Consider the following 27521-nt stretch of genomic DNA (forward strand, 5'->3'; position numbering starts at 1 on the left):
TACAGTAATTGCCGACCCCTGATACAAAGGAACAAAAAGAAATAAAATAAAAGAGATGATGGCAAACGGCCATGCCTTCCATGCGTCTGTAACTTGCTTTGTAAAAGAAAAAAGGGAATAGAAGAGTCAGTATGACTTGCAACAGTCCTCCATCTTCACCACCCATAAACCCCTGAACATGACACATTCAAGGCCGCACAAAACTTTCCTCCAGCCATGCAGGTACATAGGGGTTGTCCTGAGTCCTCTACCCACATGAGAACTTCCTTCTGCAGTGCTGAGGCCTCATGCTCTGAGACGGGACAGCAGGACAGAGCCTATGGTGCCACAAGTTGCTGACCGGGGCATGTAAACCATATCAGGCTATTTCAGTGCTAGATCCTTTCGGCAGCTGAGCTGGCCAGTTTTCCAGTTATAGTGTATTAGACAAATCAACTGACAGATGACAGGTTGGCAGATTATCTGGTCTTGTAGGAGTAGCACTGAGAATCCCAACAACATATCCATTCTCACGCACATGTAACCAAATCATTCCTCCTTCTGTCTCTCATCATTACTCACACACACATATAAACACACACCCACTTAAACGCATTTCAACAAATTTCTTGCATGCAGGTGGGCAGGTGTGAATGGAGTCTCGGACAAAGACGAGGAAACATTGACAACATCAGTATAGACGAGCACACAGGCATGAGGACATACAGCAACAAAGCACTAGCAGCTGGGAGAGAGAGAGACAGAGACACAGAGGCTACGAGACAGTGTGGCATGATTGTTGATAATGACAGGGGACGTGCAGAGTTCAGCCCAATTCCAAACTCACTGCATTAGGTGCATGAGAGAAGTAGCTAAGGATGCTGGGATCAGTTTGGGAGCTGGGCTGGCATCAGATTTGGTCATGCCAAAAAAGGTTGTACAAATACATTTTTAAAAAAACCCTGTCATGATAAAGACACAACATGGAGACATGACAAATGAAGAAAAAAGAAGTTTCAAGAGTGTGCGAGAGTGTCAGGGAGAGAAAAAAGAGAAAGAGAGACAGACGAGACAGGGAAGACAGGGTACATACACTGAGGGTACTGCCACGTTGTTTCCCTCTCCTCCGCTGCTGTATGAGCACAGAGAAGACACAAACACACACACACACACACACACACACACACACAGCCACGAATACACCAAAGGTGTGGCCACACATGGAGCATACACACAGAACCAGGAAGGGAGGAAGAGGGAAGGGGGGAGAAATAAGGGAGACAGGGATGGATTGATACACGATGAAAGAGAAAAGGGGTACAGAGGAGTACAAGTAAAAACCAAAGAGTGTTAGGTGGAGGATCCACCCAAAAAGAGATGGGGTGCCACAGTGAAGAGAGGAAAGAGAAGAGAGACAGAAAGAGAAGGAGGGACAGAGAAGAAGAGTCTGATTAGACACCAAAGCAGCAGTGAAGGTGGAAGAGAAACACTTACCACAGACACTGGGGGTGGTTGGCGCCAAAACGGGGTTATATAGACAAGGTCACCATGAAAATGCTCAATCAACGGCACCACGGTCACAAACAGCAATGACGACAATCAGCAAAATACATGTACAAATGGATATGCACACTCACAAACACACACAAACATACACAATTACAATCAACTCAAATGGCAGACAACAGAGTGACAGAAACAGTGTGAGTTTCAGGGCACAGAGAAGAGTGAGAGGAGCACAGAAAAACTGCGGAGCACACACATATACACTATACACACACACACACACACACATGTGTAACACACAATGTCATGCTGGTTCCAGTCCTGGTTAAAAAAAAAGAAAAAAGACAAGCCCCCAAAATTCTAGTTCGAGTTCGGCACAGGCAAAACCTTTGACAGGAAGGAAGAGACAGTTTAGTACAAAAACAACAACAAAAGATAAAAATCAGAGTCTTGACAAAAGAAGAGGAAATAATGGAGGGCAGAGTGTAAGTGTGTAAACTGTATGTATGTGTGTATGTGTGTGTGTGTGTGTGTAAGTATGCACATTTGTATTTATGAATATGTTGTGTGCATATGACAACCAGAGCACTCACCGGGATATGAAACAATATAAAATGGATGAGAGTGTTGGATGGCAACGGGACAACCACGGTTAAAAACTTCCATGCAGGTGGCAGGATGAGAGGAAGAGAAGAAGACAACAGGAGAAGACGAGGAAAGAAGCAGAAGGTCTGACTTTGCCTTGCTATGGTCCTTTTGAATTCAAGTTTGGAGGTCAACATTTCGGCAAAACATTTCCATGTTTTAGCCAGAAATATTGTCATGATAGTCACATTAATGATTGCTTGATTAAATGTACCTACAAAAATGTAACCTCTGCCCAGTACTATATCAGAGGTAGTATGCATTTGTCAATATGACCTTAATAAACTCTCTCCAAAATGGATTCGAGTAACCACAGCAATAAATCTTTCAGCAACAAGTCAGACCTTTGAGAATATGATCTTTTCAAATAAGAGGAGATGAGGAACAGAGAAAATGGGGGAAATAGAAAGAGAGTGGAAAGGTGAGAATGCTGCTCACTTGGTTGTCGCCTGGGAGGCGGGGCATGGAAGCGGCCCTGCCATGGCCTTCCATTGGTGGAAAGTGCTCAGTATCCGAGTAACCATCCTGCCCCATCTCTCTCATCTCTACCGTCTGCAAACAGAGCAGGAGAGCAGGAGATGGTGTGACGGCTGCCATGACAACTGATAGGGAGTAGGGGGGTAGGTGGGAAAGTTTGTTATCCAAAGAAAGCAGAGAACTGAGGGCCTCAGAGAGGTAAAAGTAGTCAGTGGGAGAATTTGGTGAGTGTGTGTGTGAAGAGGGACTTTTCTTGCTGTTTTAGTTTTAAATTGTGCGATGAATGAAAAACAACGGAATCTGGTGTTCGGGTCTAAGATCGTGAGTATGCTCCAAATAAAATCTAATTTTGTGGTTGCAAAGGTTGCTGTTAAAAATGGAGTTGCAAGCAAATGCAAAGATTCTTTATTTGATGGCATCTAAGCCAGAGTCACAGGATTCACAGCAGGAATGGACTTTAGGGGAAACAAGGACATGTGAAAAACACAACTGATCATGACGGCCAGGTGCAGGCGCTAATGCATTGTGGGCAGTAAATGAGGCTGTGTAAAAATTACGGCAACTTTGGCTGGCACACTAGTTTGCTTACACTGCAGTAATCAAATCTAAATCCAGCATGTTGTTTTGGTCACAAACGCGCAAATTTTCCCATTCAAATATGCCAAATTTTGTTTGACAAATACCTTGAGAAGTGGAGCTGAATCTGGCTGCTGGGGCTGTTGGCTTGGCCTCATCTTGCTTAGCAACACCTTCATTTAAGTTTGTTTAAGTGTCAATCATTGTCTGAGAATGAGTGCAGCTATTTCATCAATTAAATTAAAATGAATTAAAAAAAAACCCAGACAGAATGTTAAATATAATAAAGTAATAAACTCTCATTGACTCAGTCTGTCATCTCATTACATTTTAGTGTTTACATGGTGTTTTTCCTGTACAGGCATTTGTTGTTGTTGTTTGTGCTTTATGATTTGATATGCCTTGTATGTGGCTAACTGTAGGTTATCATTCAAACTAGTTTGAATGAAGCCGACAGCCACTCTCTTCTATCCAAGTACTGAGTTTAAACTTCTCCAGACCTCTGTTGACTGTTATGGAGAAGTGTTATGTTACAGGGCTGACTGATACAGAGACCTGTCAGTCCCTCCAGGAGGTCTGCAAGCTGAGAGGTTTAACAGCACGGTGACAGAGGCATGAACCACTCTGAAGACAGAGGCAAGATAAGATTCTGAATGAAATGTGGAAACATACAGTGAAGTAAAAATTCAGTAAGATAAAAAACTGTGTGAGGAGACAGGTTTGAGAGATGGAGCTAATCAAAGAAAGGTTAACATCAATGGTACCCGAAGAATCGAGGTAACGGAGATCGCAGGGAATGCAAATGACCTATTGAGTAGAAATAATAAAAGCAACAAGGCAGTAAAGATGGGACAGTAAGGTGGCTTCAGATTATACAGTACATGCAGTATTTAAGAGGAATGTCTACTACTGACAAGAGTACTCTAAACCATAAGCATGAAATAACATTGATGATACCGACTGAACTGGAATGGAGCATAAAACATGAAACAAGAAGGTTGCTGTATTTCTACTTTAACCTCAATTATAATGAAGGGGAACACAAACCTGATGTCCTTATGCCTTTAGGGCTAATGAATAAAAGGGACACAGCTTTTAGTGAAGATGGAATAGCTATCTGTAACTGCATGAAAATCATACTTCATTTTACCATTTAAGTATTCTCAATGGTTCTTTGGGAGTTCATTTGGTAGCAATGACATGAAAATAAAAACAAATGTTGAATGGATCATGTGTTTGAATACTTGTTAACACAAACTTGGTGTGCGACAAAGATGTATTTCATTTGTATAGTGTGTGTGTGTGTGCTGTTAGGTGTGTGGTCCTGGGTGTGTGTGTGTATGAGCTTTCTACCTGAGAGTTGGTCATGCTCCCCAGGCCATCCTCAGGGTGTCCCTCAGGGCTCCAGCTGCCGACCTTCTGGGACATCTCCTGAGCACGGGCCGTCACCCACGAATGGCTCTCCGGGACCCCCCCCCCCACCGGCCTGTGACACAAACACACACACAAACACACCGTCACAGATAAATCTTCCTGCTCTGCTTTCAACAAATCACCTCCTGTAAAGTTAAACAACTCACAGGCTGTTGACAGTCTCTGTTGTCTCAGGTGGAGGGAGGGCGTTGTTAAGTCCCAGACCCCCATCCTGAACGGGGGAAGGTGGCTCCACGCGCTGAAACAGTAATGGCGTTCGATTCTGTGTGAGATATACAACATGGCCGTCGCCAGCTATCAGGCAGACTGACAGGGAAATGGAGGGAAAGTGGGCAGAGCAGGAACAGAGAGGATGCAGAAAGGGGTCTGTCGGCTGAAGCGAGGCGAGGCAAAAGAGGTAATGGAAGAGGAATAAATGGGGGGACTCTTGAGCAACTGATGCCCAGCAGCTAGCAGGAGAAAGAGATGGGTGGGCTTAAAAGTGCATTCTGGGACCTGGCAACCCTGTGAGGCATCCAGGTCCAGGACTCTAACCATTAGAGTGCTTTACACGGTCCAATAAGGAAGTGGAATTCAGCCACTCAGTCTGGAGCTCAGGGTAGGATCATCTGATGATCAGTTGTCATCTGATGATAGATCTAAATACTGTAATGTTGATAGAAAAAGCTAAAGAAAATACATTTCCAAAAAAAGAAGAAGAAAACATAACATGTTTCCACAGCAAGGAAATTGATAAAGAGGGGAGCAACAAAAGAGGGGTTTCGTTCAAAAGAGGGATGGAGGACGTCATGTCAGATAAACACTGCAACAATCCTGTGAAGGGGAACATACAGCAGGTGAAATGCAAGATGCATGATTTCATTCATTAGTCATCCGCTTAAGAAGTTTCAACACTACTACCTAATAACCACCTTTCACAGTTTCAAAGTGGTCATTAACCTCTTAACCCGTGCAAGTTTGATGGGGAAAAAAAAGTATATAATAAATATAAATATATAATGTATACAATTATAGTTTACATTTAAAATGTAAAAATTTTGAGCTTTGTGATTTTTGGAACAAGCTATTTTTTTGTTCCCTCTACCTTTATTCAAATCCAAACCATGACAAACTCCCGTCTCTGTGAGCAAGCACTAAATACAATGTACAAGTACTACATGTAAAGCACACTCAGCACTTTTAGATTGTGGTGTGAGTGGAGTAAGTAAAATGGGGTCGAGTGTGGTGCGTTGCATGCTCAAAGCAAAACGTTGGCGAAGGAGGTTTGTTGATGTTTGAGAGACATCGCTAGTATCTTGCAATGAAAAATCCAATTCATGAGATTTTTGTCCTCAGAAGCATGCAGCTCTCCAAATGTTTATGGTCCAAGCTTGCTGCATAAACCTGTTGAGCACCATTCAATTTCAGTTCTGATAAGATATCATCTTGAAATACAGCTAAATTAATGTGTATGGTAGGGCGCAGCAATATCATAATGCAAATCTAACAGTCCAAGGTTACAAGCATGGGTGACAGGGAGTGAGGAGGTACAGTATCTTTAAAAGCAGTCAACACAGGAGAGAACTGAGCTCAGCAAAAGGAGCCATTATGAGGGCTCCCATGATGGTGAGGCATGGGCACCTCAGTGGCTGTGACAACACTTCAGCCTGCAAAAAAACCAAACCCGAAATAACTGCAACACGCTGGTATAAATCATCTACTGAATTAGCATTTTAGATTTTGTGAAAACTATACTTTTCCGCGTGAATTATGTTTGCATTTTTTTCTGCATAAAGACAATGCTCCAATCACTGTATAAGCAAGAAGGAACGCTCTTTGCCCAGCAGATGGCAGCACTGTTTTTGCTGTTGGAGAAGGAGCATTGCATATAGGAGATAGGAGATTGCATTAGATTGTTGCGTTATTGTGTTCACCGCCTGTATGCCCCTTTTAGGTGACTAAATGAGGACTCCTCCCTGGATCTGGACAGAGGTTGTCACAGCCCAGGCTTATATGAATGGGACTACAGCCCTGCAGCCTTGATTTCAGTACGTCAGTCTGCCTTCAACTTTAAAGGGTCGGATGCACGTAGAGTCGAGTGTTATTCTCCCTGAGACAGCAGTACCTGCTCATCACGAAGTGCCTGTGAGCGCTTGATCTTGCTCTGCCGATAGTACTCCATGATCATCATGGCAGCGTAGATTTTCCCCACCGTCAGGTCTGTTGCTGCTGAGAGAATGACAAGTTACCCTGGAAGATTAGACCTTTTGGTATGGACCCTGAGCGCGAGGAATGGTAGAAAGGGGTGAGGCATGCACACAAACAGAGAAACACACTTGGACACACATGAACATCGAGCAAATAGTCTTTTCACATAGAGATTGATTTTTTTCTCTTCTTTTTTTTTTTTTTTTTTACTGTATCTTACTTTAGTTTAACTCTATATAGCATTTATATTTGTCACAGGTAAAGTTTTGTAATCAAAGCATCTCATTGTAATATAAATCAAACAAAATTCAGTCGCTCCAGGAATCTGCAATCATGTGATCGCAAGAATCAACACAAATTTAAGTCATTATCAAGCCATTAAAAAACAAATCCATGAAATAAAATCTGTGATATCTGATTGAGACTGTTAATGACTTCTTTGGACTTGGTTGCAAATGTAATGCTAAGTACATAATACATTTCCTAGCACCTAGATATTTTGATAGCAAATCTCATGCATTTCACAAACTAGAGCAACTACTTCATTATGTCACTAGTGAGTTAGCACCTGTGCATTTGTTCTCAGCGTAATAACACTAAAAATATACAGTATTTTCTAGCAAGCACAGCCAGCCATTTAGTGTACGCAGCTGACTCCCTGAAGTGAAAAGACGTCTATAGAGAGTTGATCTATAGTGAGGCACCCTCTGATCTCAGGCACAGAGAAGTGTTGGGGTCTGGGACTGGTGGTGGGTCTATTCTAGTGAGTGTGGTTTCTGTAGCTGTAAGAAAGGACAGGAGCTAGGGTACTGTGTGTGTGTGTGTGTGTGTGTGTGTGTGTGTGTGTGTGTGTGTGTGTGTGTGTGTGTAGTTGTTTTGCATCTACCTGCAGCCTGTGCTCTGTCAGTGCTTCTGTTTGTTTTTCTTCATGTTCACATGGTCATGTCTACATAGATTTGATATGTGTGGCTGTGGATGTGTGGGGTTAATGTGCCAGCTGTATCAGAGGGTGCAGCAGTGAGAGAGACTGGCTGAGATAAGCGGTCCTCAGGTGGCGTGAAGAGAAACAACGTTGGAGCACTGGGCGGCACAGGGTGGCTGCATCCAAGCCACATTGCTGCGCCTGCACCATACTCTGCAACTTACACTTGTGTGGCGTAACCAGCAAATCCAGAGTCTTCTGGGAGAGGTTGGGCCAGATCGCCATCATCTCCTTCCTCAGCTCTGCGTCCATCTGGTGCTTGTCAATACCACCTAAGCAGGTTCAGCAAACACACACATGCGCACACACATACAGATACACACGCACATATATAGATACATGGACATCCATGCCCAAGTACATGGACACACACAAATTCAGACACGTCAACATGCACACACACAGAAATGTGCAAAAGATTTCCTCATACACACACAAGTGCACACAAACCATTCATACCCATTCAAATACATGCAAAAAAGGTATAAGAGAGGACATACAAACATGAAAACAAAGACAAACAGAAGACATGTATTTTTATCAGTAAGGTTATGATAATAGATATGATCAAATAATAACTGCACTGAAGACTGCACACAGACGATTCAGTTTTTAAGATAAAGTGACAGAACCTCGATTCCACACAATCTCAACCTTCAGCCTCACACACGAACTAGCAACACGCTACACACAGGATCTACTGCCATAGAAAGCATGTTATACTTAAGCTACAGTAGGAGAAGCATCAGGAAGAGCTGAAGGTTTCTGGGTTCAGACAGCGCTACCACTACAGAGGAAATAAGAAAAGGGAGAAGAAAGCACGTGAAAATTGGAGCAAAGGAGGTAAGAGGGATTCCAAACCTTCCGTACCCTTGGCGATCTTAATGTCCAACGCTGTGCGGATCAAGGCCATGAGAGTGGAGTTGAAGTGGACCGTGTTGTCATCGGCCACAGGCAGATCCATACGGAGCAGTCTCTGCGGGAGGACCAATCAGGGTGAGCAGTGAGAAAATCAGGAAGTAAGTAGGTTGGCATGTATGTGGAACCTCCAGGTGATGGGGGGGGCATTGAGTTGAGGGGCAGGAAGGGAAGTGGGAGTGTGTGTGTGTGTGTGGGGGGGGGTTGGGTAAAGGAGGATGAAGGAGCTGTGCATAGCATCTGTAGCAGGCTCTGACTCGGTCTGTTGGCCTGTAAGAAATGGCTCAGACTCAGCTACAGTGTCAAATTAGGCATACTTGATTTTCAGTCCTGCGGTGACAACAAATTCACATGTAGGGATTCACAGATTTGAATCCCTTTGTTTTGTGATATGAGACAACCTGTGAGTGCAAAGGTATAAATGAAGACATTTTTTTCCCAGAGTTGTCCCTCAACTTATATGTGAATCTATTTCATAACTGTAATGGTATCTATGTATGTTGACATCCAAATGACCTCACAGGTTGGTTAAACTGGCAATCTTGAGCCTTCAATGAAGAGACAGGAGGACAGGCTGAGCAGCAGCTACTACTATCCAGAGCTCCCCCTAGGTGTTTGGAGGTTCACAGTGAAAACAACAGAGACCAGGTGATAAACCAATAAACCAAAAACAACCAAGGGACCAATTTAAGGAAGGGGGACACTTTGGTTTTTGTTTATTGGTTTGATCCTTTATAGGTCTTGTTGGTTTATAATTGAAACAGACAATACAAAGACACACACCAACTCACAGATGACAGAGTGACGTTCGTGTGTGTTTGGTGACAGAAGACGGCGACAACCCAGACATGCAGCATATCATGCCTCCCCTTACATCCAGATGAATCCTCTCCTTTAATCCATCAAAACTTTTTTAAAATCTCTATGCCCCCAAACCCTTCTTGCACATCCCACCCCCATGCAGCATGCGATGCACACGCAATATGCCTCATAGGACAAGCAGCTGCGCAGCCTTACACAGAAAGCATCCTCTGTTGGCGACATTACAATGAGTTTGTGGGTTGTTTTAACGTGGCTGTTATTGGAGGGAATAAGAACATTTGTAGATGATGGGGCTGGGCTAAAATGATAGAGCAACTAGCTCTATCGCTAATTATCTGATGTCTTATGTGTGAAAAATGGGCACAGACTTAGAGGGTTAATAGGTGAGAGAGAGCAGCATTCTGTGGAAAAAGAAACAAAAAAGTGGCCACCATGGAAATGTTTTGGTGCTAAGATGCTAAATGATTGTTCAGGTGAACATAATCCTGATATATGTAGGAATAATGAGGTGAAAAGAAATATTTATTCTGCCAGAAAATAGATGTAATTGAGAGTTGAGAGGGAAAGCTTAAGGGAAAGAGATGATAGAGAAACTGAAATCTATAGGTTAATAGGTTATGAGCTGGAGCATGTAAAGAGAAAAAGTGACCAAAATTAGACAAACAAAAGGACGATGCAAAGAAAAAAATAAAGAAATGTCACCACACATAGTTGGCTGTGTCTGTAAGAAAGCGGTCCTGCCTGAAGGCTCAGCTGTCTCTCTTCAGGACAGAGAAGATTGAAGGTTAAAAGCAGTGGAGCTAGATGGGTCATTGTTCTGTGGACTGGTTGGGAGGTCAAAGGTAAGGTTTGGATTTTTCTCATTGGCAAGGTGTTTAGGGAAAGTGGTAGGGGAGGTAAGGCATAAACACAGAGATGGCGAACTTCTGCAAAATTGTTCCAGTAATAATTACCAAGCGGCAGATTAAGATGTCAGGGAAGTTTTGCCAAAACCATGAAAAGCATGTTAGGTTGTTGGACAGGGGGGACTGAGGGTCTATCATTTTGGTTCAGGGAGGAGGCTTTTAGGAAACATGTTTGATGGTGAAACCAAAAGATGGAGAGAGAAAGAGAGCATCTAATGTGAGGTTGGGGTTAAAAATAAAAACATGATTAACTGAGAAAGAGACAGAGCGAGAGGTGCACAAACCTGGGTCAAATAATTCATTTTAGTCCACAATCTTATTTTTTTTTCTTAGTCTAATCAAGTGGAGACAGATTGAAGGAGATTTCTTTATAGGACAATAACCTTACGACTGTAAAGGAAACCAGCCTATGAAAATGAGTCTGGTATACCTTGACTGACAACCTCTTTGACACATTATAAATTGCACTCATATTTACGCCCCATCCATTTGGAACCGTAAATAGTATAAAATGTCAGTATTTGCCCCAGGTCTGCTGGAGAAGGAGAGGGGATGAAGCAATGGGTAGCGATGGAGTGATCTCCTGTGCCTACAGGCTGTTTGGCCGGCTGCCCCCTGAGGCTCACAGTGATCTGCCAATGATGTTTCATGAGACTGTCACGTTGATCACAAGAGGTGTTACAGGAACGTGTGGTGACAGAAATTTGTTGTTATCATTCTGCACATTTCTATTCTGATGACAATTTGTGTAAGATTAATTGTGTCTGTACTGATTATATGACAGACAGGGGTCTGCACAACATGGGGTTGGTGGTGGTGGTTATCGGCCATGCAGAAGGCAGGTGTGGGAGTGTATATGTTTGGGGAGGGGAGCAATATGCAGAGATGAGGGGGGCTGGAAACAGAATAGAACTGCATTGACGACAGAACCAAAGGACAAAGAGAAGATTGGACTTGCAGATAGAAAAGGCTGCTTGGGGGCTTGGAGCTGCTACATGAAGGGTGACAGAAAAATAACTGCTTCTGTATGGCAACCAAAGGCTCTCTGAGGAAAACACATCACTGACACAAGCCCTTCTGCTCTCTCTACCATTAGAAATAGCAGATAATATCTATGTGTAGGTTGATAGGACTTAATTCTGTGTGTGTGTGTGTGTGTGTGTGTGTGTGTGTGTGTGTGTGTGTGTGTGTGTGTGTGTCTGCCCCATCCACAGGACGGAACGAGTCAGAGGACGTAAGTCTAGCGGACCTTCCAAGCCCTGCTGCACACGCATGTTTCTGTGTAAGAGCGTGTGTGTTCAGCAGTGTCTACATGTGTGAAATGTCTGTCTACTTATTTAATTAATTAATTAAATAATTGCATACATGTATACACCTACTACCATCACATTACCTGAAGAATAATATCACACTATTGATTATAATGTGCATGGCTTTGGCATGTTTGTGTAAGTGAGCTTGTCTGTCCACCGTACACGGTGCAAACGAGCTGAGAAGGTCCCTCTTCTCATCCCCTCCTGTGGATACACACCCCTGCCTAACCCTAACCGTCTTGCTACCTCCACCCACCAATCCCACACCACCACACAACGCCACAACACCGACCAGCCCACCCCCACTTTCCACGAAAAGAAACAGAAACAGAACCAAAGAAACGACGACACTAAAGTTTACACCATGTTGAGCGGTTAAATCCCTGGCCCCTCCCCTCCTGGACCCCCCAAAACCCAGCCGACACCCATAGGAGACTCGGATGAGTCTTTCTGACCTTGTAGGCCACCCGTGCCGGACACCTCTTCCCAAGGCCTAGTGGAGGACACATGTGCCTCAGCATGTCATACATTTCCCTGCAACTGATCCTGCCACTGCATCATCAGCCAGTGCCACCACCCCGTTAACAACAGCACAAAAAAGGGAGAGATGTTGAGAGAGGGAGAGAGAGAAGAGAGGGGAGAAAAAATATGCAGTGAGAGAGAGATTGAGGAGACGATTGATTAGAGGATAGAGTTGAAAACAGAGAAGAGGATCAGTGTCAGAGATTGAGAGAGAAAGGGGTAGAAAGAGGGAAAAAGACCAAAACAAAGTAAAAGAACAAAACAACAGAAAGACAAGGTTATTGGGCTAATTTGAAGAGACTGTGGCCGTGTGGCTTCTCTAGGAGCTACAGTACTTTCTTAACAATTTGTCATGTCAAAAAAAAGAGGGAGTAAATGACAGAGGGAAGGGAGACAACAGGAGGAAGATTAGGATTGGGATTTGAGAAGTAAATGTTCTAGTATCAGAAGACAATTCTGTGCAAGCAGGACAAAGATATATATGTGTGTGTGTGTGTGTGTGTGTGTGTGTGTGTTTGCACAGAAGAGCAGGGCAGAGCTTGACAGCAGGCACCAAGCTGCTCCTGCTCGGACGAGGAGAGAGGGGAGGTAGAGGAAGGGGTGTCAATGCAGTTTCTGTCTTTCCCCCAACCCCCAAATACCAAGAACAATGCAACACTACAGTGGGCAACCGTAGCTTGCTACGTCATAGCCATGGCTCCACAGCAAGCAAAAGAAAATAATATTCAGAAAAAAGAAAGAAAAAATATATATTTTACAGTGTGGTAAAACTTCTTAATGTAGTTTTTTTTTTCCATTTCACTAAGTGCATTTCACATGCTTCTCTGGGTGTCTGCATTGTCCCGCACATTCTCTCAGCAGTTCAGAATGCAAGTCGATAATGGTGGAAAAGAAGTTGTAAAATTGAAATGAAAAAGAAATCAAATAAAAAGCGGCATTCACTCCATTCCTGGATGCTGTGGCTAGCAAGTGTGGTTGAGAGATTTTGTTTGAATGGAAGTCAAACCTTGCAGGCCACCCTATGGGGGCATTTCTTGCCTAAGCCGAGAGGCGGGTCGATAACTCGTAATAAACTGTACATGTCCTTATAATGAATGCGCCCGCTGCAAGAAGAATACAGGGGAGTTAAGAAACACACGTACACACAGGAAAAAAACATACACACCCACACACACACACACACACACACACACACACACATCCAGACAGAAGAGAGAACATTGGGAGCAAGAGCACAAGATTGACAAGTACACAGTATCTGAAAATACTTTACAATATGTTTACTGTAGATTACAGACTCTGTAGACACATCTACACCTGAATGCACCTATGCAAACTCTACACGTACTCTACACACTTCATTGCATGCCACACATTGTTAAATGTGGTCCTGAACACTGCCATTACAGTTTCACTTTTCCCAAATCGTCCTTCTTTATTCTGTTGTTTTTTGTTTCTCTTACTCCTCGTCCTCAGTGTGACAGCCCTTTCCTTCCTCTCTCCAGTCCAACCCCTAACTGGATGTGTGCACAATGTAATTAATGTTCTTGGTAAACAGCTAAATGCTTAATAGCTACTTGTGGTGTATAGATCCCCTCCCTTTTAAATATGTGTTCAGTGTCAGCCACGTGTCTCTGTTCCCTATCGTCGTTTTTCCTGTGCAGTGGTGTCCATGTCATAGTCATTGACGTGGGGTTGAAAATATTGTTAGTTTCAAAAACGGGGATTTTCTCAGAAAACACAGATAGAATTTCATACATTTCTAAAAATCATCCATTGATTTCTAAGGTATACAAACCTACAATCAACTAGTTAACTCTCTCTCTTACATTTATCACCATTTTCTCCCTCATTTCAATCTTTTATCCATCTTTCCTGTAAATGTGATAATTCCCTCCTCTGTTCTTTTATTTCTTTTTCCTTTCCTTTTCTTTCCCACCTTCCCAGTTCAGAGTAGTCTATGTGCAGTCTACAGGACAGCATGAGGGCAACACACAGGCACTGGAATACAGATACTATTAAACGTAGCATGTCTACAGTAGACATTTAGACTACCAGTTGGACAGGGGAGCTTTGCTTGGTGTGTAGACGTTGCCACATTTTAAGTTTTTTTTAGCAGTATGCAGATTCCAGAAGAGGGAAAAGGTTTGGGATATTTGGGATATTTCAAGACAGTTTACAGATAAGAGGAGGAAGGGGAGGAGGAGGGAGGGGTTGTACGGTGTGAGAGAGATAACCAGATGCCTGATGAGGTTATACTCAGATCCGTTACATCCCCCTTGCAGCTCTTTCGTTAGAAAAATTCTGCTCTATTAACTAGTTGACACTCCTGCTTTGTTCATTTTTTTTTGTCTATTTCTAGACCATTTGAAACACATTGTGCTGATACAAGTTGTACACACACAACACAGTTACAGCATTTTTGAGAAGTTTCATTGCTTGGGCCTTTCTCTGTGTGAACAAGCGTATTAAAACAAGCATAAGGAATATACAGGTCTTAAGTAATGTCTTTGTGTTTTTATGTGGACTACTGGTACAAACACAACCAGACATGTGATACATTTATGGATATAACGTTTGTTTTCACAAAAGCAAGTGTATCATGTCAGTGTCAAGGCCTGCCAAAATTACTGTTGTGTGCACATACGTGTGTGTCTGTGTGTAGGTGTATGTGGACCTGAGTGTGTGCACATTACCACTCACCAGGCAGCAGGATCATATTCTGCCCATATCCTGACATACTCATCCAGGTGGTGAGGTCCCAGTATGGATGAATCTCTAGTCAGGTATTCAAAGTTGTCCATGATGACGGCTACAAACAGATTCAGCATCTACACACATGCACACATGAACACACACATGAACCGAGCTGTAACTACGAGCCACAGAACAACCTGAGACGCTCAAGAAGGGCATATCTGGTCAGTTCTTTGTTTACACTGAAGACAAAATGAGCGGGGCTTTCCCATCTGGACTCTTGGGATTTGGAATACCTTACTAGAGGACGTTACATTGACTTAAGAGGGCTTTCTCATAAAACACAATATCTTCAGGCTGGATTTTACTATATATATTTTTTCTATCAAATCTGATGCATGTTTCCACATGTACAGTGCATCCGGAAAGTATTCACGGCGCTTCACTTTTTCCACATTTTGTTATGTTACACCCTTATTCCAAAATGGATTAAATTAATTTTTTTCCTCAAAATTCTACACACAACACCCCATAATGACAATGTGAAAAAAGTTTTTTTGAAATTTTTGCAAATTTATTAAAAATAAAAAACTAAGAAATCACATGTACATAAGTATTCACAGCCTTTGCCATGAAGCTCAAAATTGAGCTCAGGTGCATCCTGTTTCCACTGATCATCCTTGAGATGTTTCTGCAGCTTAATTGGAGTCCACCTGTGGTAAATTCAGTTGATTGGACATGATTTGGAAAGGCACACACCTGTCTATATAAGGTCCCACAGTTGACAGTGCATGTCAGAGCACAAACCAAGCATGAAGTCAAAGGAATTGTCTGTAGACCTCCGAGACAGGATTGTCTCGAGGCACAGATCTGGGGAAGGTTACAGAAAAATTTCTGCTGCTTTGAAGGTCCCAATGAGCACAGTGGCCTCCATCGTCCGTAAGTGGAAGAAGTTCGGAACCACCAGGACTCTTCCTAGAGCTGGCCGGCCATCTAAACTGAGTAATAGGGGGAGAAGGGCCTTAGTCAGGGAGGTGACCAAGAACCCGATGGTCACTCTGTCAGAGCTCCAGAGTTCCTCTGTGGAGAGAGGAGAACCTTCCAGAAGGACAACCATCTCTGCAGCAATCCACCAATCAGGCCTGTATGGTAGAGTGGCCAGACGGAAGCCACTCCTTAGTAAAAGGCACATAGCAGCCCGCCTGGAGTTTGCCAAAAGGCACCTGAAGGACTCTCAGACCATGAGAAACAAAATTCTCTGGTCTGATGAGACAAAGATTGAACTCTTTGATGTGAATGCCAGGCGTCACGTTTGGAGGAAACCAGGCACCGCTCATCACCAGGCCAATACCATCCCTACAGTGAAGCATGGTGGTGGCAGCATCATGCTGTGGGGATGTTTTTCAGCGGCAGGAACTGGGAGACTAGTCAGGATAGAGGGAAAGATGAATGCAGCAAAGTACAGAGACATCCTGGATGAAAACCTGCTCCAGAGCGCTCTTGACCTCAGACTGGGGTGACGGTTTATCTTTCAGCAGGACAACGACCCTAAGCACACAGCCAAGATATCAAAGGAGTGGCTTCAGGACAACTCTGTGAATGTCCTTGAGTGGCCCAGCCAGAGCCCAGACTTGTATCCGATTGAACATCTCTGGAGAGATCTGAAAATGGCTGTGCACCGACGCTTCCCATCCAACCTGATGGAGCTTGAGAGGTGCTGCAAAGAGGAATGGGTGAAACTGCCCAAAGATAGGTGTGCCAAGCTTGTGGCATCATATTCAAAAAGACTTGAGGCTGTAATTGCTGCCAAAGGTGCATCAACAAAGTATTGAGCAAAGGCTGTGAATACTTATGTACATGTGATTTCTCAGGTTTTTTATTTTTAATAAATTTGCAAAAATCTCAAATAAACTTTTTTCACGTTGTCATTATGGGGTGTTGTGTGTAGAATTTTGAGGAAAAAAATGAATTTAATCCATTTTGGTATAAGGCTGCAACATAACAAAATGTGGAAAAAGTGAAGCGCTGTGAATACTTTCCGGATGCACTGTATGCAAAATAGTTTTATGCATTTTGAATGGTACTGGACCATGAAACAGGGACAGGGTGCTGATGAGGGTATTGGATTATAGTATGTACTCACCAAGAATGAACAGAAGAAGATGAAGGAGACAAAGTAGAGATAGGCAAACTGGCTGCCACACTCTGGGTCTGTATTCCCTGACAGGAGGTCACACTCCTTACCCCCCAGACACGACAACATGATCTCATGCCACGCCTCTCCTGTTGCACTCCTAAAACACACAAATCTTTCCTTGATTTATGAAGGATTTGGAGTATAAAATCCGACAAAACAGGTTTCAGATGGCTATTCAAAAATCCTAGAATTTGTTTATAAGATAACAATGACTTGCAAATAAAGCAAATACACACTCCTTAATATACAGATTCACATACACACATGTCAACACACACACATAAGCACCTGAAGAGAAGCATGAGAGCCTGTATGAAGGTCCTGAAGTTGTTGTGCTGGTTAATGGCACTGTCTACTTCTTCTTCTTCAATAGCAATATTCCCAAACAGCTGTTGAATACAATCACAATGTTAACAGACTATAGTTGCTCATCAGTGACATTTCTGGCCTTCTTTGTTACTAAAGCAGGACTTTACTGCTCACATGCCACACCCACCACTTCCACAATCCTCCTCCTCCTCCCATTATGCACCAAATCATTTGACCATTATCATCATCCTCGTTCTCCTTCTCGACCTCCTCGTCATCAACATCATTATCCTATAAAATATATTTAATGTATCCCAAAAGCACCATAGCAATTTTTAGGTTGAGGCTCTCACGCACCTGCATCCCAATGATGGCGTAAATGAAGAACAGCATGGCAATGAGGAGGCAGACATAAGGCAGAGCCTGAGGAGAGACACATTAATCGTTTGGTATTAAGTTTGATACATATGTGTGCACTGTGCAATGGTTTATGAGACTGCACCTAGGCATCGCCTATGTATATATACATAATATTGGATGTGTGCATTTCTGTAAAATCTACAAATGAATGCATATTTTTCTGTGTGTTATGCTGTATATTTGAGTGTAAACCTTGAACGACTGAACGAAGGTCCACAGCAAGATGCGGATGGTTTCTCCCTGTCTCAGCAGCTTGATGAGACGAGCTGCCCTGAACAGCCTCAGGAAACTTAGGTTGATGAAGTTATTCTAAAGTATAGCCACAACATAACCATAGAGAAAGGAGCCAGACAGAGAGAGGTGGGGTGCAGAAAGGATTAGGATTGAAAGTTTAAGATAGAGAGAGGTGAGGGGGGGGGGGGGTAAGGAAGAATTTGGGGTTGGAATAAAGGGAAAGAGTAGTTAGTTGTAGCAAACAATTTTCCTTAGACCACCAAAACGTAAAGAAAATAGGGAAAAAAACAGTCAAACTCAAACTGAGGGGGATTCAAACTCAATACAAATAAAAGAATCAGGAGCCAAACAAGTCAAAGCAAACCAAACTCAAATCAGCAAGGCTCCAACAAGCTTTTCATATCCATTAAGTTAGGCAAAACCAAACCAAACAACACAGGGGAAAGGGAATCATCCAAATCTAACTAGTTTCATCCAATTGGGTTAGGTAGTAGTAATCGTGGCAGGAATGGTGAGTAGTTACAGTGCAGGGATGTCAGGACGTTTCCTTGGAAAGACAACCAAATGCACTAATTCTCTCAAGGCAAAATATGCAATATTTTAAAATGAAGCAAACCCACAGCATGCAGATGAGCACTAATACGAGGCAAACCAGGAAAGCTAAAGGCAGCTGATGTACCATCCAATAGGATTGGCTGCCAAAGTCATGTGACATTCTGAAGTGATGTCACAGCCAAATAAGAGCAAGAGGGTGGTTGAAGGACCAACTAAGGTCATTATATCTTAGTGAATTTCTTCAAGATCATATATTTTCCTGTGAATGTGTGCCTTACAAACTGTGTGTTGAGCTGAGACATCTATGTGGCAATTAAAATTGATTTTGAATAGAAACCTTATTCATTTTTATTTGTTTTATTTAAAAAAAATACAAATGATTATCATCAATGTAGGTGAAATTGGTAAAACTGAGTTCTTCAATCATGTATGACAGTAAAAAACAAAGGATTGCAGTTGAAGTGCAATTGAAGTGAGAAGTGCTCAAAAGGGACTGGCAGCAGGCACATGCAGGTTCCACCTACAATACAGCATGTAATACATTGCTGTGTGTGTGTGTGTGTGTGTGTGTGTGTGTGTGTGTGTGTGTGTGTGTGTGTGTTGTGAAAATAATGGGTTCCTGCCAAAGACATGCAAGGGGCAGCATGCATCACTCGTTCTCTCTGCCAGGGGCAAAGCTTTGGATTCACTCTGTCGTTACTGTAAACACTCTCCCAGTCACTGTCATATGTGTGGGTGTGTGTGTGTGTGTCTATGTATGTGCATACAATGAATGGCTAATCTCAACGGATAGATGTAGCAATATATTCCAGTTTATACAATCCAATCCTTTACAAACTGAACACTGGTTCTCAGTAAAGGATGTACAGTGTGAGTAGGATTTACGGCTATATAAAATCAATTGATACAGTGACTGATCGAGAGGTTAGTAAACTTGGCAAAAAATGAAATTGTAAATTTTACAAATTTAGAGCTCACTCAGAGTTGAGGGTTGTGGGTGGTTGGGGTCAAGCAAAACATGCACATTTCACAGCTATAACATTGGTTGGGATGCAGTTAAAACAGATGCAGTAAAACAAGATCTCCAAAAAATTACAAACCATCTACATGTGGATGTTGCAGACATATGGTTTATAGCGGCAAATTTTTGGATTTTTGGTTGGTTCGAAGAACAACCAGAGAGATTGACCAAGCCGGTAGTCATGGGTGGACACAGAGGATTCATAGTGCATTTTGATTGGACGGAATCGCAGGAAGTAGTAGGTGTTGGGGGGAGAAGGGGGTGGGGCGAAGTAGATTACAGTAGATCGTCGTTAAGTTTGTGGACGATTTAAAGAAAGCATGTAAAAAGATAAAAACAAGAAAGAAATCAACAGTCATTACAGAGACAAGTTAGCACAACAGCAGATTTCTGTCTGCAGATTTTGTACATCCATATATGTAGCATGGATACCAAGGATCAAGACAGCAGGGGATTGTGGGAAACATTTATGGATTCTAAATAAATAAACATGACTGTGTACCAATATAAGGACCAACCAGTCAGTGAAACAATTGCTAGAATCTGGCTGGAGCATCAATTTAAGGCTTGAGAGGGCTTGAATCATTGGTATCCCTTACTTCCTCAGACAGAACTGGTAGGTAAAGTGTGTAGGTCACAGCGCTTGATAATAGCTGTGCAGCTCTTTTATATGGTCGAGCAAATACTGTACAAATTTTACTTCTTGGGTATACCTTTTTGAACTGCTTTGGATCAAAGCTTTCCAAGAGGTTTCTTAAATACAGTTTAATGTATTCCATTCCTACCAGGTCTACCTGTAATTCTGCAGGAGTTCAATACTTTAAGGCAACTCTTTGTGTGTTCAGACAGAACACAAACAAATTTTCACCTCACATCAAAACAGCAAATTGTTAAGACGTTAGCTCTAAGCTAATAAATAAATGTATGTGTCTCTCATTTCTTCTCTCATCTTTCTACATTTATGAAGTAGATTCATAAAGCCCCAGGATGAGCGCGAATATTTTGCTCCAGTTGAAATATTTTCAACTTGCACAGATGCATCTTCGCGTCAGTTTGCACCGCCCTGAGTGATTTCAAATCTAAAAAGGTACGGTCACATCACATTTCCATTTAACAAAATTGTCCCACACTCCGCCCCGAAAAAGGATGTGATGTCATGGCTCTGATGCAGATAATAAATAAATCTTGATCAGAGCAATCACAAACTACAAACAGTGTGTGAGAGCGAGTCTGGTAGTGTGATAATGTACTAAAAATAATGAGGAAACACACTAAAATATCAACTTCTTCCATTTCCAAACACAGTGCGAGTTTCTATTGATAGACCGAGTACATCTGTGCGGTCGATTGCAGCAAAACAGGAAATGGATGCTTGAATTTGTCTGTTGTACCGGCTCCAATAGAAGTGAATGGGAAACAGAGTGAAAATGTATAGGACGGAAGTGTAATGTGACCATTCGCATCCTCACATTGTATGCAATTGCGCCATGTCTAACAATCGCCTCATGTTCTGTCTGAACAAACCTGCAGAATCATTTCTAAATAAAAAATAACACCGCTCCCAGATTTATGAACTTACACGTACAGAGCACACATATCAACATGTCATGGCCATTTGCTACCTCATTCTGGCAAATTAAATAACCTTTGTTTTTTGACTGGTTCACAGTTTGTGTTTCAATTTGCCCTATATAGAGCTTTGAGGTGGTAATAGGTAAAGCAACCTCAGGCAGTATCTTACCAAGCCAGATAATGTGGTCAGAGAAGGAGTAAATATGATGTTGTTGCTCAGGTTGCTCACTAAACTACCTGGCCATCTTACCTTACTGGCTCAAAGCAATTTAGTGCACTGTGTAGCAATAACGTAACTCAGCATCTAGTTAATCAGACCACTCACTTTTAGCTATGATGTTAAAGAATGGACCCATAACTTTTATCTTCCAGATATTTCTTTTCTAGTCCAGTTGTTTTAATTGTTTGGGCACAGTCAGATGTCTAATGGACCTTCAAGACTTCAGCTGTAGTTACTAACAGATGTCTGATGCAACTGCACAGCCTATATTGGCCACCTGAGATGCAATCTGATAATTATATTGGCCATTAGGTTGCTTGCAGAAGCTGTTCACTGGCTCACTATAGAGCACCAGCATGCTTCCTGCCTTGCTGTCTGTGGCTCAGTGCAGGCTAGCTGGAGTCTGGTCTCTCCTCGTCCCACCAACTGGGACAATTATATAAGACTTTCAAGAGATGTTCATGCATGACTGAGCAACGCAAGCCTCAACAGTGGCCTCAAACTCATGCTCTCCCCTAACTCCTTGTCTTGTCTACTGTATGTTTTTCAGACAATGTGACAGATGTGCAAGCCCATAGACACATGCTGAAGCTCACCTAACAAATAGTCACTTGATCAACAAACATACACTCAACAAACATTGCTAATACAATATCATATCTGTTTACAGCTTTGACTCCTCAGCACATATCTCTTAAACCTACACATCTACACACAAATGCCTCAGATCCTGCGACTTACCCCAAGCTCGGTAACCAGGATGTCAGTAATGCTGCCCAGAACTGTCACACAGTCAAAAATATTCCAGGCATCTTTGAAATAATTCTGTGAACAAAAAAAGACAAGACAGAGAAGAGAGAGAGGGAGGAGAGGGATAGAGGAGACAGAGGGAGGATAGTAAGAGGATGATGAGGTGACATGTGAATAGAGTGAGACAGTAAAATGCAGAAGAACATGGATGTGGCAGGGATAGAAAGGAAAAGACAGATAAAATATTGACAGAGAAATCGGCGATGGAAGGAGACGGAGCGTAGACAGAGCACATTGAAATAACAAGGAAAATGGTATGGCAGGATTGAAGTAATATTAAAGAAAGAAAAGAAGAAAAGAAAAAGTGTAAAATGCAAAATGCAGAAATAGGATGATAAAGAGCGAGGCGATGAGAGAAAGAAAGAGCAAGACAGAGAGAGAATAAAAGTCAGACAGAAAGAGAACAAGAAAGTGAAAAAAACAAAACATGTCAGTGTCCGACAGGAACAGGAAAGAAATAAGATAAGACAAATGGACCATCGTGATGGCATGTTGGATGGATGCCAGCAGACAAGCTAGGGACAACTTGTACTGCGTCAGAACACTACACCAGCCATCAAACATTGCATACTGTATATCGCTGTTCATCATAAACCAAATCAAGTCATACTGAATTCCTTCTGTTTTCATTAAAAAGAGTATCACATCCCTCTCCTAACCCCATCCATACATCTGCACAAACACATTTATCCACACATATACATCATTATAGATTTTTCGCTTTAAAAGTAGAGCAACCCAAAGAGAAAAAGCGACAATGAGGAACAAACGCTGATGAGTGAGGTCTGCTTCTTTTGCTCTCCTACATATTGCCTGCAGCCAAACTGTGCATTAGACAAGTGGAGAGAAAGGAAGAGAGCAAGGGAGGCAGCTATTAAAATAAACCACCTTGACAAACACAACACACACACACACACACAGACGTCTCTGAGGCCCGGCGTTATTTGTGTGTATGATTTGTGTGCTTGTTCAGTGTGTGTTTGCACTCTCCCATATTCAAATCCTATCCTGCTTAATCTCCACCCTCTCTGTAATCTTTCCTTCTCTTTTTACCGCCTATCTGTCATTCACTCTCGCTCGTCTAATTACTGTATTACCGTTCCCCCTCTGTCCTGTATCTCCTCCCAGCATTCATCCCTAAACTATCTCTTCTATCCATTTTTTCCCTCCCATTCCTCTGCAGCTCCGATGACTGCACACTTTTCTGCTGACTTCTGGCAGTTTCCTGTTTCTTTAGCATCTTTATCTCTATCATAGCTCATTATTTCCTCACAGTTTCTCTTTAAATGTGTAAGCAATAATGCACGACAGACAACATGTCCGAATGTAACAAAATAATGGACGGGGTTGCAGTGAAGACTTTCACAACATGAAACAGAGCGTCATTTAGTTTGTCGACTCCATTGTTTTCTACATCTTGGTCTCTTTTAGCACATTGTTCTGGTTATCAGGCATGCAGGCACATTGAGTCTTACTGTTCTCAACAAAATTTTTCTTATGTGTATTATTAAAAGCACAACATAGAACAGGTTTCCTGGGCTGTAAGGTAAGAGTGGATTTAAGGCAAGATACAGTGGATCTACACTGAATTTTAGGTGTTAGTGTTATCAGTTGCCAAGCATAAATTTTATTGTCCTAAATAAAATGTTGCTGAAGTGTTTTTTTTTTTTTTGTGAGTCAATTATGTCTGTCAGAGGCCATATTTATTGTCTGTTGCTGTGTTGCACACTGTCTGGTAACCATTACTAATCTATGTGGATACAGTGATACCATGTAATAATAATGACACATTTTCAGCACTTTCTACAAATATAAAGTAGAGCAGTACATCCTCACCACATACAAACCCACACACACACACACACTCACCAGTACTCCAAAGGCGATGATCTTCAGTACACACTCCATGGAGAAGAGGGAGGTAAACACTATGTTCAGGTTGGCTAACACAGCTTCATAGGTATCAGAAGCTCCATCATACTATAAACAAACACACACACAGGCAGCGCACACATTCACACCAACGAACCACAAATACAAGAGAAGGGATTGCCATACACACAGATAAGTGTGCATTAATGTAGACACACATACAGACACAAACGCGCACACCACCAGGGACAGAAAGGAGGGGGAGTATAAAGACACATAAAGAGACACACAGTTCAGCTAACATATTAATTAACATATTTTATCATGTGAAATACTGTACACACAAACATCAGAATAAATCCAACCCAATGAAAGTATATGTTTTGTAACTGAGAGGCAGACAGCAAGAGATAAAAGGTATAAGAGAGAAATGTTAACTTCAGCAACTCAATGGTCAGTAGTTATTGTTGTTTTCTTGATGTGTGTTTATGTTAATGTGTGCATTACTGTTTCTGTGTTTGTAGCATGTGGACTTTTACCTTCATCATCAGCACAACTGTGTTGAGCGCGATCATTGCCATGATAGTATACTCGAATGGCGGCGACACCACAAACTCCCACATTCGGTATTGAAAGCTCAGTTTGTTCTGAGGCATGTGGCGTGTCAGGGGCCTGGCGTTGATGGCAAAGTCTATACAGGCTCTCTGCAAATAAGAACAAAAAAAGGGTTTTGTCCTCATCCTGCTATGATCTTCTCCTGTCTTGCCTCCTTTCCTCTATCCATCCCATCTTCTCTACCCAGTAGTTACAGTCCCCCCTCTTCCTGCCTTCCGATCACCCTCCCAATACCCTTCATCTCCATCCTCCTTCACTCCCTTCATCTTTCCTCACCTCGTTCTTTTCTAGACTGTAGTCCTCCATCATCTTGTCTCCTTGCTCCTGGAAGGTGATGATGATGAGAGCCACGAAGATGTTGACGAAGAAGAAGGGGAAGACCACGAAGTACACCACGTAAAAGATGGACATCTCCATCCGGTACCCCGGGCTCGGGCCCTGGTTCTCATAAGTCGCATCCACTGAATGCTTCAGCACCCTGCAGAGGAGGAGAGGGGAACAGGGGAGGGTTATAGGTTGTCAGAAAGCATGTGTGCTGCATGTGATTGCACATGTTCACGTGTACTCACTGCGGCCACCCCTCTCCGGTAGACACGGTGAAGAGGGTGAGTAGGGCCCAAGCCACGTTGTCGTAGTGGAAATCGTACTTCTTCCACTCCCGCTTCTGCGCCTTCACTTCGTTATCACGCTCATACACCAGATACTCGCCCCTGACATAACACATATCACATCATGAGCACAAGGCGTAAAGAGGAGGTTTTGCATCCAAATTTATATAGTTTTGTGGATACTGAAGATGCAGAGGAAGTAGAAGTGTTTAAAAACCACATGAGGCAAGCATTATGCATGAAATATTAAGAAGGTGATAAGAACACTTTCACCGTTCAAGCTAAATACAGTTGGGTATTTCCTGACCTGCAGTCGCGCTCAAATTCTTTAGATTCATCAGTGCAGTAAAAGAAGCGTCCCTTGAAGAGCTGCACAGCCACCACAGCGAAGATGAACATGAAGAGTAAGTAGACAATCAGGATGTTGAGCACATTCTTCAGAGAGTTCACCACACAGTCAAACACAGCCTAAGGATCGAGAAAGAGAACGAGAGAGAGAGAGAGAGAGAGAGAGAGAGAGAGAGAGAGAGAGAGAGAGAGATGTTGTTAATGAATGTGAATGACAGAAATATATTGGATTGAAATTATTTGTGTATTTTGGTCTTGAAATGTGGCATCAAATGCTATTAAAAAGGTTAAGGGGGTGCCCAATGTGTACTGCTGTCAGTATCATACAGTATCTATGTCATTTTCAGTATGAATTGATGATCCCCATGCTTCCAAAAAAGTAAGGGTAACTCTAATCTGAGGTCAAACATTATTACGTAAACATACCTTGAGTTTGGGAAGACGTTTGATAGTCTTCAGAGGTCGTAACACTCTCAGTACCCTCAGAGACTTGATTGTGCTGATGTCTTTTCCCTTACTGCTCCCCCTGTATGTGTACACATGCGCACACCAAACACACAGAAACAGATACACACACACACACACACACACACACATACAAATAAAAAGAGTCAGCAGGTTCAGGTGGATATGACAGGCTTAGTCCTCTCAATTCCAAAATGGCAGTGGGCAGCCATTCCTTGATGGTACTTGTGTCCGAGTTAACTCAAATTGAGTAACTGCGTCTGGGTTAAGTACATAGCAACACATGCAGCACTGCTATCATATTACGCTTTAGCCTTATATCTAAGTGTGAGGTTAACATTGTAGCTACATGCTAGAGTTAGGTGGTATTTTACAACTACAGTACATGCTATGGGAACAACTGATGTCATTCCTGTCTGATAGCTATCTAGTAGCTACACTTGTAATACTTTGTAATGTATTTCAATGCTTTACAAAGTTGGCTAAAGCCTCGGCTTGCACATGCCCAGCTAATGGTGAAATATATTCATGCTGCATTGAAACCTTGCTTTCCATGCTGCAATATTTCTTCTTTTAAGCAGCAGTTTGAGTGATGGAGAACTCTATTCTACACAGAGGCATTTACAGAGAGAGTTTAGTCGTGATCTCAGTGAGACAAACAAACCCCATATTTTCTGTTAACAGCTGACTATAGAAAGCCTTGTTCGAGTGGTAACTTACAGTAAAGTGCCCTCCTGTTAACATAAAGACAGCTTAGAAATGCTCCCCACTGTATAGTTAAAAAAGATAAAAGTAGCTCTTTAAACTTCAAATATAATTCACAATTTGGAAGTCTCACAGTGTGTAAAACAGGTACAAATTTGAATGAACAGCCAAACTCTCTCTTTTGATGACTCAACCAGTTAATTTCTATTAACTCTAAACTACAACTAGGATAAGCTGGTTTCACAGCATTGTTCAGACAGCATGGAATCTTGTCTTGCAGACCAAGACAAAGATATTTTAGCGAGCATTTCCTGATTGAAATGCTGAGCCAAACCTCTTTCTTTTCAGCATTTTGGTTTTCTAGGTACATGTGTGAGGAAAAACGAAAAACCTTTTGTTTCAGTCACACTGAACACTCTTCACAAAGCTAAAAACTAAAAAAAGAAAATTTAAGTACTACTGCTACTTTGAAAATTTCTCACACATCAGGTATGAAGATCAGAGATTACGGTCAAAGGTCACTGAATGTGATCCTTAGGGGAGAAGGCAGCTGTGTGTACAGCTGTTGTACCAGATGGTAGACTGCTGGTGGTGTGCATGTAGTGTG

The 27521-nt window shown here is 42.3% G+C and overlaps 1 protein-coding gene across 1 annotated transcript in view; it reads right to left on the reverse strand.

The window, feature by feature from the left end:
* Positions 1-27521, reverse strand: part of cacna1aa (calcium channel, voltage-dependent, P/Q type, alpha 1A subunit, a) — a 77171-nt gene that overhangs the window by 4136 nt on the left and 45514 nt on the right. Inside the window, exons 29-49 of the mRNA XM_070923983.1 lie at positions 26171-26270; positions 25704-25864; positions 25358-25498; positions 25065-25266; positions 24713-24877; positions 24171-24281; positions 22233-22316; positions 19779-19781; positions 18082-18198; positions 17827-17892; positions 17449-17549; positions 17107-17257; positions 14970-15097; positions 13273-13369; positions 8648-8762; positions 7951-8058; positions 6722-6825; positions 4764-4879; positions 4537-4669; positions 2569-2682; positions 1073-1111 (exon numbers count right to left, since the gene is read on the reverse strand). Of these exons, the coding sequence (XP_070780084.1) occupies positions 1073-1111; positions 2569-2682; positions 4537-4669; positions 4764-4879; positions 6722-6825; positions 7951-8058; positions 8648-8762; positions 13273-13369; positions 14970-15097; positions 17107-17257; positions 17449-17549; positions 17827-17892; positions 18082-18198; positions 19779-19781; positions 22233-22316; positions 24171-24281; positions 24713-24877; positions 25065-25266; positions 25358-25498; positions 25704-25864; positions 26171-26270 (2356 nt within the window). The remainder of the gene's footprint in view (positions 1-1072; positions 1112-2568; positions 2683-4536; positions 4670-4763; positions 4880-6721; positions 6826-7950; positions 8059-8647; positions 8763-13272; positions 13370-14969; positions 15098-17106; positions 17258-17448; positions 17550-17826; positions 17893-18081; positions 18199-19778; positions 19782-22232; positions 22317-24170; positions 24282-24712; positions 24878-25064; positions 25267-25357; positions 25499-25703; positions 25865-26170; positions 26271-27521) is intronic.

Source organism: Enoplosus armatus, chromosome 17 (assembly GCF_043641665.1).
Source record: "Enoplosus armatus isolate fEnoArm2 chromosome 17, fEnoArm2.hap1, whole genome shotgun sequence".
In the NCBI taxonomy this organism is placed as follows: Eukaryota; Metazoa; Chordata; class Actinopteri; order Centrarchiformes; family Enoplosidae; genus Enoplosus; species Enoplosus armatus.